The sequence below is a fragment of the Alternaria arborescens genome, assembly GCF_004154835.1.
Source record: "Alternaria arborescens strain FERA 675 chromosome Unknown contig_10, whole genome shotgun sequence".
Taxonomy (NCBI): domain Eukaryota; kingdom Fungi; phylum Ascomycota; class Dothideomycetes; order Pleosporales; family Pleosporaceae; genus Alternaria; species Alternaria arborescens.
Window position 1 is genome coordinate 1 of NW_021167865.1, and position 14,680 is coordinate 14,680.

The window sequence follows — 14,680 nt, forward strand, 5'->3', positions numbered from 1 at the left end:
AAGGAGAAGACGGTAGAAGAGAGGCTCAGGAGGCTCGGGGGCGCGGAGAGGTGGGCGCGAGCGACGAGAGCGCTTGCGTCTATGGGAAAGAAGGATGGGACGAGGCTTATCAGAGCAGACCAGCTGCCGGGAAGAGGCTCAAGGTACGGCGTCGGCGTGTAAAGTGGTGTCGTTGTTTCAACACAGCGACTCTGCCTCGGTGGAGACTCTCAGCGCAGGCGGCGTCAAGCTGGTGTACCCAGCAGCGAACATGCTCGCCCGACCGTGCACCATGGCCCGCTTACAACACCTGTCCGTTCACCACCACTCCTTGGCGCCGCAGACGAATCGCCGACCGGGGAGCTGCTAAGCTCCAGGGATGAACTGCAGATTAAGCGCCCAGGGCCACGCTAGATTGCGGGCATGCTCAGCGATCCCGCGCCGTGCGTGCCAGAGACACGACACTGGATCCTCTAGAACAGCCATCGCTGGGAATCTGGGTCCATGTGCCGTCTAACGGTGCGAACACCTTCGCTATACTCTACTACTCTGATGCCGTCCCGGACAGAACAGACGGCTGCAGCACCCTCCAGAGCCTAGGTAAGCACTCCCTTGGCATCGTCTATTCACCCAGCATTAGTTCCTCGCATGGCGAACGTTGCTGCAGAAGACTAGGGCCAGGCCTCCATGAGACGCTAATGCACCCTCCCCCAAAAGGCTCTATCAGCTGCGCTGAGACAGCAGCAGTGTGTGCGGCACAGCCAACATGCCCGTCTAGCCGTTTGCTCTGTCTCCAGTTCCAGCCCCATCGACAATCGACGTGGCCGACTTGCATCAAATGGATGCCTCAATGGTGTGATGAATTCCTCCTCACAACGGTCCGTCGACACATGGCATCTCAAGAGCCTCTTCTTGCTATATCTGTAGGATCGTCATCGGTATCACATATCCGCTAGCTCATCTCCAGATTCTACAAGCGTGTCAGCGTCTCCGGTTACCGTCTGCTCGGATGCTTAGATTGGCCAATTGCATCTCCAACTTTTTGACTTGCACACGAAAGCACAGAATTTTCCCTTACTCCAACCTACCACAGTTCACGCCGCGCAAGTCTCCAATATTTTACGCTGGTCTGACCTACTGGCCTACAGGCAGCCACCTTGTCCGTCTTCACAAACACACGAGCTGCCCTTCTGCGTGCGACCTGCGCCGCTCCCGCGTTTGACATTAGCCGCGCCCAAGGCGGCTTGCCAATAAGCGCCGTGGAGCACAGGTCTTTCTCTCGGTCTTTGTATGACCGACAGGCACAGAACAATCTCCCAGATGACTGACAGGAGGCTGCAGCTTCGGCTTGCATGACTCCCTGCACACACCTTAGTGACCGATGTGAATGTGTCCTTGAGACTAATTGTACTCAATCTGGATTCTGTGGGTGATACTAAAACTTACATCATAAGGCACGCTACGTTGGTCTACTAGTGGTAGTCTTCCTTCGAGGAAGGTGTCAAACATACCTGGTGTCCCACTCGCGTTGATAACTTTGCGTAGACATCCAACCGAAGCAACCCCGCTCTCACGTTATCGGCGCTTACTCCCACCGTCTCTTTGGCAAGCATCTCCACCACCAACGGTACCCTCCTAAACTGGTTCGGGTACTGGCATCCAGATAGCTCCAAGCATTCAAGATCATAGCAAAGGGCGGCCTGAAAGCGATCCCGGCTAGCGACAGCCACGCGACATCCCAGCGTGCCGGTACGATCACTACCCGAAAAGCTGACTTTTTTTTTGTTCTTCACCATTGTCAATTCCCTAAACAGGAAAACGAGCATACAAGCGAGGTCCACCAACAATGGCATGGTAACAGACATCTCGATCTTAAACTGCTTTGTCATCGAGTGTTGCAATGACCTCCAACAAGCGGGGTTCGCCCTACCAACAGCTACACTGCCTTGCGGTTCTTGTTTTTTCATGTCAGGCCAGACCGTCTTTGCAGACTCTTACCGTTCAGAAGATCATGCGAATCACGATGAAGAGATCTGAAGCCACCGCTCTTTCCATGACGCTGCTCATAGCATGAAATCTCCGAGGGGCTCAGCTATTTAGGAACACTCCCTCCCGTTCCGGGCGCTTCTGCAATCCATAGAATGTGCTTTTCGGGTGATCGTCAGCCCTAAAAAAAGCACATCGACGCCTCAGAATCAGAGATACTGTTTGTTGCAGTCTGCCTTAGACAAGCACAGTGTATGTACAGCCTCGTGCGACTGGCGCTGTGCGGCATCATGGAGGTTCAATGTTTCACTACGTCTTGAACGTACGCCTCTGTGTAGGTGATCACCAAACAATGCATGGAAGCCGATGTCATGTGTCGCGTAATAGCACTGGGTCTTGCAATACACCACTGCCAGTCGTAGCTTCCTCGACGCATTCACCCTATGCAAGAGAAAAATCGAACAGATAGAGATAGTAAACTTTACTTTGCAGCTTACATTAGCTCCTAACAAGAGAGATTATAGGGATTAATAGTATTGTAGGCTTCTAGGTTCTCTATGTATGTCTATATAGCTCTAACACGCTTTATTGTAGTAGGAAGAAGTACTCTGCTTAAACGAGATATTGAGTATCTCTCTTTGGCGTAGTGCATTCACTAACAAAACTCTTGCATGTATGCTTGCTGAATACAGTGAGAGGTGAAAACAACATTTGATCCAGAACACGATTACAAGCGCCTTCTAAGTTGCTCAAGACCAACAGCACACTAATGTACCACTTAGTATGCATTGTTAGGATCAAGGAAGCTTTACTTCCAGTGGTCGTTCCATTCCTTTTCCAACGCCGTCATGTTGTCTTGAATAATAGCCGCCTGCATAGCCTTTTCGCTAGCCTTGGCCATTTGCGCATTCGTCGCACTCCAATCAATCTATACTACTATCAGCCTTGTTCTATTAAGTCATAACCATACGCCAATCCACCGAGTACTCACTGGGGGTCCGATCCATCCGCTGACAGTCCATTGCGTGCTAGCCATCCTAGCCTGCGATTGAGCGATCCTCATCTGACTCATATGCATATTCTCTTGCATCTTAAGCTGCTGGAACTCTTGCTTCATGCGTGCAAGCTGAATATCCAATTCTTGCATCTTGTTGTTTCGTGCCTGAATCTTCTGCCGAAAAGTTGACAGGTCATTGGTACGGCAGGCGTCTGTGAAGTAGGTCTGAAGGCGGGGAGAGTAGAGGTCACACATGAAACCACCAGGGTGTGGTTCTTGAGCCCTGAACTGTGAGAGGATCGCTGGTCGCGGTGAACTGGAGTAGAGAGGCTCAACGTGTTTGAGGTAACAGTCTTCACAAGCGGTGAACTCGGATGCCATGGATGACAAGCAGTATTGTTTCTCTCCTTTGACCAAATTCCCCTTTTGGCAGACAGGGACTGGTGCCCATTTCTTGACAAAATCAATCAGTGGTGTAACGTCCCGGGTTTGGGTTTCCAGTGTACTCTCTGCAACACTGGCGATCTTGTCAACATACTCTAAACACCGTTGTTGTCCATTTCCTTGAGTCATAAGGTCGCAGGTTGCAAGCAACGCTTGTCCATCCGCAATTGGCGCAAAAATCCGCTTCAGGCAAGGAAAGATGATGTTGATATGCGCAACGCAGTCCGAACAGGCCGTCATTTCCTCAACCAGCGATCCGGTCTTTGGGTCTCGAAGAGAATACCATGTCCTCGTTACGGCCGGCTTCCCCCCTTTTTTGACCTCTGTATCCTCCATGTTGAAGTTTGGGCAAATACCATCCTTGTCTCTCTGAATACTTGAAATTTCGCCCAGCAAGCTCAGATCAGGCTGGCCCTGTTGGAAAAGCCACATGTAGGCTAGTCTTACCCATAAGAACGAGAAATCGCACATAGTCTGAAGTTGAGGGTTTGCCGGTTTGGCAGATTGTGCAGAAATAAGGGAAGCATAGCGAGTACCGCGGAAAGATGTGTTATAGCAGTCCGGACAGATGTCAAAATTTGAGATTCGTCTTGGTGAACTGATTTGCAGCCAGTCATTGTGTCCTTGTGTAAAGCTCGACCGCCCGCACAACCCAAGCGTTGGGTACTGTTTCGTCTGCGGTGTTCCTGACTGTGAAGACGATGAATTTCGAGGCGGGAGAGGTGGGGGCCGAACCTAAAGATTGGTGTAGGAAATCAGTACATGTCTCGCATGCAGTTCATACCGGAACATCACTAACCAGAGGCATGTCTTGTATGGAAAGATATCTAACTGAATAGAATGATGGAAAAGCCACCAGCAGGACATCCGATAGTGAAAACGATGTTTTGCTAAGACGGAAGAGACCACCTATCTTTTGGCGTCTGAATACTTCTAGGCTACATAATGAGTAGCTTGCCGAGGCCCTTAGCTGAAGAGGCTGAAAAGTCGTCCGAACACGATACCGGTGAAGGCCAGCCCCGCAATGAGCGCCCAAATCAAGGTCATCGAAGCGCCACGCATGTCGGACCTTCTACATGCGTTGCGCGTCAAAGTGTTTTGTGCATGCGAAGTGGAGAGATCGACGGGCTGCGGCCCATTGAATCATGAATAAATTCGATGGCGGCCAATGGACTCATGCAATCAGCGACAATGAAAACGTCTTGTGTTGATGATTGCGGAATTCAGCCGTGACAGTAGTCTTTGCAAAGCAGTGGTAGTTTGCGGGATGGCGGTAGACGCATGATCTGCTCTGCAAGAAGTGTCGGAGCCGAGCGGTTGACACCACGCCATTCGCTACGGCTCTCGCTTGCCCTTCACCAGAGTCAAGAGTATGAACAGCCACACTATTTTAGCTCAGCAAGCCTTGTATCATTGTGTATAAACTAAACGAGCGTGAAATGCCCGGGAGGTATTCGGCCGAACTGCATCCGAGCTCATGCAGGTGGGCACCTGAGGTTCACAAGATGTGTTTAGTTTCTCTCTTTGATGTAGTGCTAAGTAGCTTAATAAATTACATCTCTGCTACAAGCCTCATATTCTGCTCCTTGATCAGGGGCGAAAGAGAATCTACCAAGTGAACAGATCCAACAAGCCGCCTTGTGTAGTTTCGAGAGATAGGTTGAGTACTGCGGAAGGTAGATAGACCACTATATGCTCAATGATGTATTGTTTCTTGAAGATGATTCGACTCTGCTGCAAAAGAAAGTCGCTCACGTCGTCTTAGCAATACTAACAACGTTTCGCAAGGTGCCAAAAGGCAACACGTCGGCGATCCTTTTCTTACTAGCGAACAGCATGACCAGTCTGTCCAACCCACACCCCCAGCCACCAGTCGGCGGCATACCCCATTCCAATGCCTCGAGATAACTCTCGTCGATGGCGCCCTCACCCTCGGGATGGAAGTCACGCTGTTGAATGAACTTGCGACGCTGTTCGAACGGCGAGTTTTCTTCTTCGTATGCGTTGACATATTCGCGGCCGTGGATGAAGAGCTCCACACGAGATGCGACACGTTGTCCAGTGACCTCGTCAATGTATGACTTTGAGAGGGGAGAAAGTGCTTCCGGGTGTTGGGTGATGAATGTAGGGTTTTTACAGAGAGGTTCGATGTAGATCTCCGCGAGAGTATCAAGAAGACGTGGAAGAGTGGGATTGGGCGGGATGACGAGGTCCAGCTCACCAAATAGCTGTAACAGCTTGTCGGAAGCTTCCGATGATGATAGATCAGGTAGCTTGCAACCACAAGCTTGCTCGATTGTGGGTATGAAGGGCAATTGAGCAAAAGGCTGTGCGAAATCGATATCCTCCGGCGACGCTAGGGTAGGGAAGTACGTGGACCTCAATGACTCAATCGCGGTATGAAGACCGTGTACCAGTTGCTCTGTCCTGGCGACGACTGTGTGCAGGTTCGCGCCAACTTCGTAGAATTCGCAAGTTGAGAATTCTGGGTTATGGGTGTTGTCCACACCTTCATTTCTGAAGGCACGTCCAATCTCGAAGATCTTATCCTGTCCTCCAACAATCAGCCGCTTCAGGTTGAGCTCAGGTGCTATCCTGAGCCTAATAGGAGTATTGGATAGCTCATTTGCGACAGTCTCAAAGGGTCGTGCGATAGCACCTCCAGCGTTAACGTCGAACATGGGTGTCTCCACTTCCAAAAAGCCGCTCTGTATGAAGTACGTGCGCACGTAGTCATAGATCAGCGCCCGGAGACGAAGGACATCGCCAGGCTCGTCGCTTGTGAGCGCGTGAATGTGTGGTCGTCGCGCAAGTGTCTCGGCATCGTCAACCCTCTCTGGGAGGTGATGAAGGCATGGCGCGAGAATCTGGGGTACGTCGAGGGCGAGAATTGAGAGCTGTCCACTCGATGTCTTTGTAGGGTTACCGTTGATGGCTTTGCGGCATTAGAGTCTATTATCAAGCTTGACGGCTTCATCACTTACACACCCAGTCACCAACCCGGGCGACTTTCTTGAAATTCTTAAAGTTCTCATCAAGGCTGTCTTGAGGTGTGAGCTTCTTCAGCTCTACCATGACCTGCAATCGCTGTGTATCACGTTCAATATCGAGGAACATTAGCTTAGAGCCAAGCAGTCGCACTGAGCGCACCCTTCCTGACACTGTCAGAATCGGACCGGTGCTCACGGGTAGTGAATCATACCAAACACAGACACACGATCAGGAGTTGTTTCTTGGATGCCATCGTACTTGGCATTAAAATCACGTATCGATAAGTTTTGCGCATCCGCGGAATAAGCCAGCCTAGGGTGATAATCGTCCAACGGCTTCACCTTGCCCAGGTGCTCCAAGCGCTTCTGCTTCTCTACATCATGTGGGCCAGTATATGCATCGGCGGCTAGGCTCTGAACAAAGCGCCGCTGAACAGAGAGATATGCTCGCGCGTGTTCCGGTCTGATGGAGCGACTAGCCTGATGAAGGTATGGGCGGAGAAAGTTCAAGGTTGGCCGGCTCATGGTTCCTTTATCTCGTTAGCTACTAGTCGCAGAGAGCGTGTCATAATGAATATGTAGTGAAGACGGGTTCAGTAAAGGGTATGGTGAAGTCAACCGCCCGAAGGCGTCATTCGCAACGGTTCTAAGGTTGTTTTGGATCATCATAGGAAGGGAAGGGTTGTGGGCTACGGCGCTTGCGAAGCTTGACAGAGCTCAACGCGGGACTGATAATACATATCAATCGACCCATTGAGCGCTGGTAAGCAGCGCAAGGTAGCTGTGTATGCAATGGAATGTTGTAGACTTACCTTTCTCTGGAACATGCCTGTGACGGCACGTCGATGACAAGTAATGGATGGAATGTCGAGGTGAGAGAACTTTCACCTCAGACTGCCAAAGCTCGGCCCATCCGCAGTTGAGCCGTCAAGCGAGCGCAAAGCGGCTGTGCGTAGTCACATGATCCACTAGCGTGCCAAGAATCTTTGGGTTTATATTCTAGCTTTCCCCCAGCCCCAAATCTGGTGAGCATACTTACCTTCTTGCGACTCATCAAGCTCAACTATTTGATGGTCTGACAACGTCGCCTCCATTGCACAGCGGGGTGTGGTGTTGTCATGAATCTCCTTCGGGGGCTTCAGCGGGGCAATTTTTGCTGGTCTGCCACTGTGGCTTTTCTTTTTCATTGATTCCAGTGCCTTGTGCATTGGGTTGAGGAAGAAGTTTGACTGAATGACAAAGCGCGGCCATGATGTTTGAGGATGTCTACCCGACCAACTCAAGCCATCATCGTGCGGCCAAGGATGTTGTAGGATGTTTACCTAGACATCCTCAAAGTTATACTGGCGGCCGAGGATGTAGAGGGTTTAGTACAGGCAGGATCTTGAGCAGACCTGAGGGTGGCTAGAAAGCCAGAGCATTGTCAGGACATCCTGATTTTACTAGCTTTGGGGGTAGCTGTTTGTACCTATCTTCCTACTACAACAAATTATGTTACAGCTATATAGATATTTATAAAGAATCTAGAAGTCTACAATACTATTTATCTTCATAATTTCTGTTGTTAGGAGATAACGTAAGCTGCAGGGTAGACCTTATTATTTCTACCTGTTTGGTTTTTCTCTTGTATGGGGTACATGAACAAGACACCATGACTCTCAAATGCAAATAGCAGCCTAAAAGTTGTCGCTGACTTGGTCGAGCCATTCGTCTTACTGCTAACGCTCTTCAATCTGGCGCACATGGCAACAAACGAGGTGTCTGTACCTGCGTCAGCACTTACCCAGTCCGTTCACCAAGAGTTTGATGCATGTCAACTCCCCGGATTCTCAGCGTTTAGCAATGATCCGGATGCTCGATCTACCATCATGGTCCTCAGTTGCAAGCCTATAAGTCCTCGCGTTGCCGCTGGCTTGAAGCCCATCACTATTCTACCATGTATGCCTCCACGTCAACTCCAAAGGATCAGTTTCACATGCCTCTTACTCTTGCACGTCACGATTAATCCGGTTTGTCTCTCATATCGACACCCCGAGCTTAATACGACATCAATCCTATATGCCGAGCGAAGGCCGCTCCGAGCATACTCGGTGGTCTGGCCATAGCTCCCTGTCTAGCTCCAACGGCGAAACACGAAACGCGTGTTGCCCCGCCATGACATCGCCATGACGCTCGTCAGAATTCCCGTCATCAACGTCGATCTGCGCCAGCACATGGCATTTCCGAATCCGCACCTGTTCAGCTCGCGTAGAGCGGACTTGGACCCCTCCATGGCGTGTCATGACGTTAGGCTAGCCCTTCCAAGCGCATGTACAAGGGGGCGAATAATCTTCTGGTTCGCGGTAGTTGTAAGAAGGCTGCAAATTCAACGTCACATGTTGACAATATGTCATCGGTTTTGTCTCTGTTAGCATTGAAAAGGTAGGCACTCTGCGCATGTTATCACTTCTCCATCTCCATCCCTCTCTATCAGACCCTTTCCAACTCTGAGCACTTTCTACCCTTCACATAACAGCTGCACATCGAACCTACGCCCAAGATGATGTCCCAAGCAGCTCGCCAGGCCGAGAAGGTCATTGGCCATGGCGATAACGCCACCACCGCGCAGAACGTCACCAACCCTGGCAACGATGAGAGTACAGCCGACTACTCTGAGACAATGAAGGCTCTGGCGTGGTACGGCAAGAACGACGTCCGAATGATTGACACACCGAAGCCCAAGATTCTAGAGGATCGTGACGTTATCGTCAAGGTCACTGGTTCCACAGTCTGCGGTTCTGACCTGCACTTGCTTCACGGCGCTGTCGTGGAGATGCAGAAGGGCGACATTCTCGGACACGAGTTCTGTGGTGTCGTAGACGAGTGCGGCCCCGGTGTCACAAAGTTCAAGAAGGGGTACGTCTATCTCGAAGTTTTTGCTTGGAGGCATCGCTAATAAAGTATAGTCAACGAGTCGTTGCCTCCTTCCAGATCGCCTGCGGTGACTGCTACTACTGCAAACAGAAGCTGTCTTCACAGTGCGAGAAGACCAACTCAAACACAATTGAGAACGCAATGTACGGCGGCCGGACAGCAGGCATGTTCGGCTACTCTCACTTCACTGGGGGATATGCTGGTGGTCAAGCAGAGTACACTCGCGTGGCATACGGCGACGTCAACCTACTACCGCTTCCCGATGATGTTCCTGACGAGGCGGGTCTCTTCCTTTCTGACGTTCTGTGCACCTCATGGCACGCCGTTGTCGACACTGGTGTCAACAAGGGTGATGTGGTCGCCATTTGGGGAGCCGGCCCGATTGGACAAATGGCTGCGGATTTCTCTTTGATGCAAGGCGCATCCAGGGTCATCATGATCGACTCTAACTGGCGTCTCGACTTCGTCAAGGCCAGATACCCCAATGTCGATACTCTCGACTTCTCTACACTGGCCAAGGGCGAGTCGGTCACAAGCAAACTCAAGGAGATGTGCAACAACCGCGGTCCAGACGTCAGCATTGAGTGTGCTGCCGGTGAGTACGCCAAGGGCTGGGCACATTACTTCGAGATGATGCTCGGTCTCGAGACCGACACCAGCGAGCTCATCAACGAGATGATTACCAGCACACGGAATATGGGTCGCTGTGGTATTACTGGTGTATACGTCGGCTTCACCAACCACTTCAACATCGGTTCTCTTATGGAGCGTGGTATCCGTCTTATTGGTAACGGCCAAGCACCTGTTCACATGTACTGGGAGTCTCTCCTCAAGATGATCCAGGAGAAACGCATCGACCCGATGAAGATGGTCACCCACCGTGTTCGCCTTGAAGACTTGGACAAGGTCTACTACAAGTTCGAGAAGAAGGAGGATGGTATGCAGAAGGTCTTTGTTGAGACCAAGTGGAGTTTCCCAGCGTCCAAGGATAGCCCTGAGTTGACCAGGTACTAAGCCTGCTTTCATTATACGAGAACATGTAGCATAGTTTAATGATACCAACAAGAATGAAGTAAATAATTATTACATGAACATAAAGCCGTCAAAGACATGTTTTGATAAAGATGTAAATCTATTAATGTATGCATCATCATTTCGATTCAACTGACAATTAACACTATCATCCGAGGCTTATTGTAGGTGGAAACTTCGTCGACGCACAAACCCAATCGATATGCATGACAAAAGGTCGGGGTGTTATGACAATTTAACTCTGACCATTCTCCATCATCGTTTGACAATGTGTCCCATGATATAAACTTGACTTATTCCTTTCGCATGCTGGAGCTTCGACTCCTCCCTGCCCTCTACCGTTCTGTGCTCGTCTCATTGAGAGCTCGAGCAGCCTCTAACTCCGCTATGAAGGTCTTAAGCCTCTTCACATTTGACCACGCCATCCTCGTTTGGTAGTACTTTGGCACACTGAAAAGAAACCAGGCGATGACCCACAAATACCCAATAGCATACTCCGCGCTACGCAGCCACCTTGAGTCTGACCTGAAGCCTAACAACTTCCGCACCTTGCTCCACTGAGTCGCCACACACCACTCGAATATCATAGGTAGAATCTGCGCAACATAGTAACATGTGATAGCCCAACAATCGCCAGAAGGGTTCTGTTGCCACCGAACGAGTGAGTGCATAAGGCCGGATACGAAGAAGACAAGCGTATTCTCGACCATTCGCGTAACTGCACCGCGCTTCATACCCAGCCAGCCTCTCGTCACACATTTGATGTGGCCTGAGAATGAGTGATAGACATAATTGTGCCAATGCTTCGACCAGTACCTTCTCACCGACCACGCGTTACTAAATGGGCCAAAGAGACCTGTAGACCACTCTTCCGGGCCGTCTAGCCCCGAACCGACGTAGAGAACGGCGAACACACTGTGATAGCTTTCATACATCCATAAGGACAAGATGCACCAGTCGAACGTGAACTCTAACCGCCAGGTTATCTCTTGGTAGTCCATAGATGTTGGCAGTTGCTGGAAGAATTCCAAGAGCCCTGGTGTCATGTATGCGCTAGGTGGTAGGACAAGAGGGGAGTAGCGTGTTTCGTAGAGGTCGAACAACCTTTGGAGGCCATAGTAAACGAACCCCTTGAGGATATGGTAGCCGACAAATCTCCAGCGTGAGTAGCCGTGGCCTTCTTTCTCAGGTAGCACAACACCGTGCTGGATACGAGTGCTCCGTAAGATAGGTTCGTCAGTCTTCTTATCGGTTGCTGTATATTGCTCTTCTCCGGTCTTTTCTTTCGATGCCGAAACTCCATTGGGGTTTGTCGGTGATTTGTGCTGTTGTCTCTGTTCAAGTACCTGCGTGTGGTTCCGATCGAAAAGAACTTTGTATCCCTGTCTGATGCTTTCTTTAGTTTGTTCCTGTTCTCCCATGTCTTGCTTGTCCTTTGGCAGGACCGGCGCAAATTCTACGACGCAGACTTCGTAGCTCATGTGCGCGAACCATATTAGACACGTCCGCGCAAATGTGTCATTTACTAAGAAGTGTGGACAGAGTTGATCCGAGTATCGGAATGCATACCATGTTGGTAAGGCGAGGATGAAGATGGAGAGTATGCGGTAGAGACGCCTGGTTGGTGGGAAAGAGAGAATATAGAGGGCGTATAGTACGGCTGTGGTGAAGCACAGTATAGGTGTGGCACCGTTGATAAGTTTCCAGTCCTCTTGCAGGTACTGGCCAGGCATGATGGTCGTATGTGCGATGTGTTACGCAGCCGTGAAATCTTCCAAATGGTCTGAAGTGGCGGTATACCAAAGTGAGAAGATTGGGTTTTCAGAATTAAGAGTGAAATCTTTTTGGTGTGTGTGCAGGTGGGTCTATATAACTGTGGTCGCGAATGTCTAACCACGGTTGATGTGGTGGGGACTTACGTGAAGTTGTGGTAATAAGACTCCCGAGCCTTGTTACCTGTGAATGTCCACTCAGCTCGATTGCGAGGCGTGGATCCTCGAACCTAGGCTCAAACGTGGAGATGAGTGAAAGGCGGTTCTACTTCGCAGCGCGGCGATTTACCGATTTTCAGCATTCACCGATCTACTATCGTAGACCTTTAACTATTTAGTACTGTGAAAACAATCACACGATGCCGCAGTTCTATAGGTCGGGTAATAGAAAATAGTATGTTCCTTTCAGGCTCAGTCCAGTGATCACGGATGTTAGCCCGCTTTGTGATGCTTGCATGGCTTGCGCTGGAGTAGACCTTCTAGTTCAAACCATGGTTTTTCAGACAATGGAAACAGGGTCGTTGTCAGAGGCTCAAACTAGCTCGACCATCTACCAGTTTTTCTATGTCTGTGAATTACCAACATCCCCAGGCATCGGAGCGAAACCGCTGATTGGATATTCGTACGATACTGGCGAGGAAGACGAATGTATTCCTCCTAGAAGCATTACGAATATGCTTAGACACAGTCGTACTGTTGAGTTTGTATGTTCACCTGGACAAGATTCGATGCTACTGTTGAGGCTCCTACTGCTGTCTTTGAGGAATCGAGGAGAACTGAGACATCGGTGTGATAATTCAGCGATTATTTGGTCTTGACTAGGAATGGATCAGGACAAACAGGGCGGTGAAAGGAATGCTTCCTTTGAGGTACTAATGCGGCCTTCGTCTGTGGTGCTTTGGGTACCGAGACTCTATGTCTAGCCAGTAAATCGATCTTTGGGTCATTCAGTCGGTCCTGTGATCGGAGTGTAAGAGTCCTAATCATGTTGTTCATCACAAGAAAGTAGGCTATGAGCCAATCTGCTAGACGACTGACTTGTTCGCTATCGTATGCGTCTTTGGTAGTGATTATTCAGCCGGCACAGCATGCTTCATCTGACCAGTCACTCAAGCACAAGTCACTCGCAGCTGACGCTGATCTTGTTTGCAGACTCGTCATGATTACATCTGTCGACAAAACGCGGACGGACAAAAAGAAAAGAAGGAAAAGAAAGAGTGCACGGAGGTCTTGCAAAAGACGTATTCGTTTCTCTTGGCTATTGATACGGGGTCCGCGAAACAACAAAAACAAAACGACCGTGTGCGACGTGCTGCCAGTCTGTGTTGTATTGTTGAGATAAGACAAGTTGCCGCTCAACCGCACCAGTGGTCTTGAGTACACGGGTACTAGGTTGTGCACAGCCAGACGCCTAGCCACAAAGTTGTGGCGCGTGCTGTTTCAAAACCAGTTCCGGGTCGTGGCGCATGAAGGCTACGCGGCCTTGCAGTGTCGCATCCATAGGATCGGCTATATGCATAGCATGGTGTGACGCGGGTGCAGCCGTTGCTTGTGGACGCCAAGGTTGGCTTGTGGTGTCTCTGCGGCACCATGCAGCGACGCAACGCCTTGTTGCTACTGAGGCACCATGGCTGATACGATGAGACCTTCACATGCTGGCATACTTGTCGTGGCTAGATTTGACCTTCATGTCCAAGGCTGTCTCATGGAAGTTGCCCTGGACCCTCGACTTCCTTAGCTTCTTGACCTCGTCGTCGTTGAGACGCCGGCCAATCTGGTCTTCTAGCTCCTTGCGACTAATCTTGACATTCGCCTTCTCTTCCTTGCTCGCCTTGAGGCGCGGCTTGAAGCGGGCTTGCATGCGTATGCGGAAAGTGGTGCTGAAGTCTATGTGTTCGGCGTCGCCCCGTGGTTCTGGGGCTTTCCCAGACGATTCGTCGATGGTCAGGAACTTGTCGCGGGCAGTCTGTAGGGAGAACGCGGAGGGGTTGTCGGGCACGGCAACGACGACAAAGGTTTCTTCGGGAGAGATGGCGGTCGCGGTCGCACTTAGGACGCCGAACTTGTCGCAGCTCAGATATCTACATCATGTCAGTCGCGTCTTTTGCATGTCCTCTGAAGCTCCGTGCCTTCCGTGGTGGCCCTTCAGACTGAGCTGTTCGGTGCCAGCGATTCGATTCGCGACGAAGACCTGGCGCACATCGTGCGGTTCAGCCGTCGCGACATCGCCCTCGACTATGTTCTCCAATTCGCTTGCAAAGACCTTTCCGTTGGCGTCGCATGCCAGGCACGTGTTCGGCGAGTCGGTGGGCAGCACAATGACTATAGGTCCTGAGATGTCTGTCGGCGCATCTGCGCTCACCCAAGAGTCGTCGCTCTCGGCTTCGGCAGGTGCGCTGGTCGTAAGCTGCTTCGAGGGCTTCTCATCGGCGTCGTAAGGGTCGGCAGCTTTTCTGCGCTTCTTGACCTTCTTGTCGCCCTTGAAGTGGAGTGCCTTGGGCATGGTGATGGCGCTGCGATGGTGGTGGTGGTGGTTAGGCGTCGGAGTTGAGAGATCGGAGTTGGCC

General features: G+C 50.7%; 6 protein-coding genes across 6 annotated transcripts; 1 reads left to right on the top strand and 5 right to left on the bottom strand.

Moving 5' to 3' along the window:
- Positions 1 to 2,773: 2,773 nt before the first annotated feature.
- On the bottom strand, positions 2,774 to 3,742 carry AA0111_g5035 (hypothetical protein; the record flags this gene model as incomplete). The annotated part of the gene is made up of 2 exons (XM_028651103.1): positions 2,774 to 2,893; positions 2,957 to 3,742. The coding sequence occupies 2 exons, from the start codon at positions 3,740 to 3,742 to the stop codon at positions 2,774 to 2,776; spliced, it is 906 nt and encodes a 301-aa protein (XP_028507035.1).
- A 1,415-nt stretch (positions 3,743 to 5,157) lies between these two features.
- AA0111_g5036 (hypothetical protein) lies at positions 5,158 to 6,921 on the bottom strand (the record flags this gene model as incomplete). Its single annotated transcript, XM_028651104.1, has 3 exons — positions 5,158 to 6,341; positions 6,391 to 6,561; positions 6,609 to 6,921. The coding sequence occupies 3 exons, from the start codon at positions 6,919 to 6,921 to the stop codon at positions 5,158 to 5,160; spliced, it is 1,668 nt and encodes a 555-aa protein (XP_028507036.1).
- A 591-nt stretch (positions 6,922 to 7,512) lies between these two features.
- AA0111_g5037 (hypothetical protein) lies at positions 7,513 to 7,647 on the bottom strand (the record flags this gene model as incomplete). Its single annotated transcript, XM_028651105.1, has 1 exon — positions 7,513 to 7,647. One exon carries the CDS (start codon positions 7,645 to 7,647, stop codon positions 7,513 to 7,515), a length of 135 nt encoding a protein of 44 aa, XP_028507037.1.
- A 1,288-nt stretch (positions 7,648 to 8,935) lies between these two features.
- Positions 8,936 to 10,323, top strand: AA0111_g5038 (hypothetical protein; the record flags this gene model as incomplete). The annotated part of the gene is made up of 2 exons (XM_028651106.1): positions 8,936 to 9,291; positions 9,342 to 10,323. The coding sequence occupies 2 exons, from the start codon at positions 8,936 to 8,938 to the stop codon at positions 10,321 to 10,323; spliced, it is 1,338 nt and encodes a 445-aa protein (XP_028507033.1).
- A 353-nt stretch (positions 10,324 to 10,676) lies between these two features.
- AA0111_g5039 (hypothetical protein) lies at positions 10,677 to 12,074 on the bottom strand (the record flags this gene model as incomplete). The annotated part of the gene is made up of 1 exon (XM_028651107.1): positions 10,677 to 12,074. The coding sequence occupies one exon, from the start codon at positions 12,072 to 12,074 to the stop codon at positions 10,677 to 10,679; it is 1,398 nt and encodes a 465-aa protein (XP_028507034.1).
- Positions 12,075 to 13,761: 1,687 nt separating this feature from the next.
- On the bottom strand, positions 13,762 to 14,616 carry AA0111_g5040 (hypothetical protein; the record flags this gene model as incomplete). Its single annotated transcript, XM_028651109.1, has 2 exons — positions 13,762 to 14,175; positions 14,314 to 14,616. 2 exons carry the CDS (start codon positions 14,614 to 14,616, stop codon positions 13,762 to 13,764), a joined length of 717 nt encoding a protein of 238 aa, XP_028507230.1.
- Positions 14,617 to 14,680: the final 64 nt, after the last annotated feature.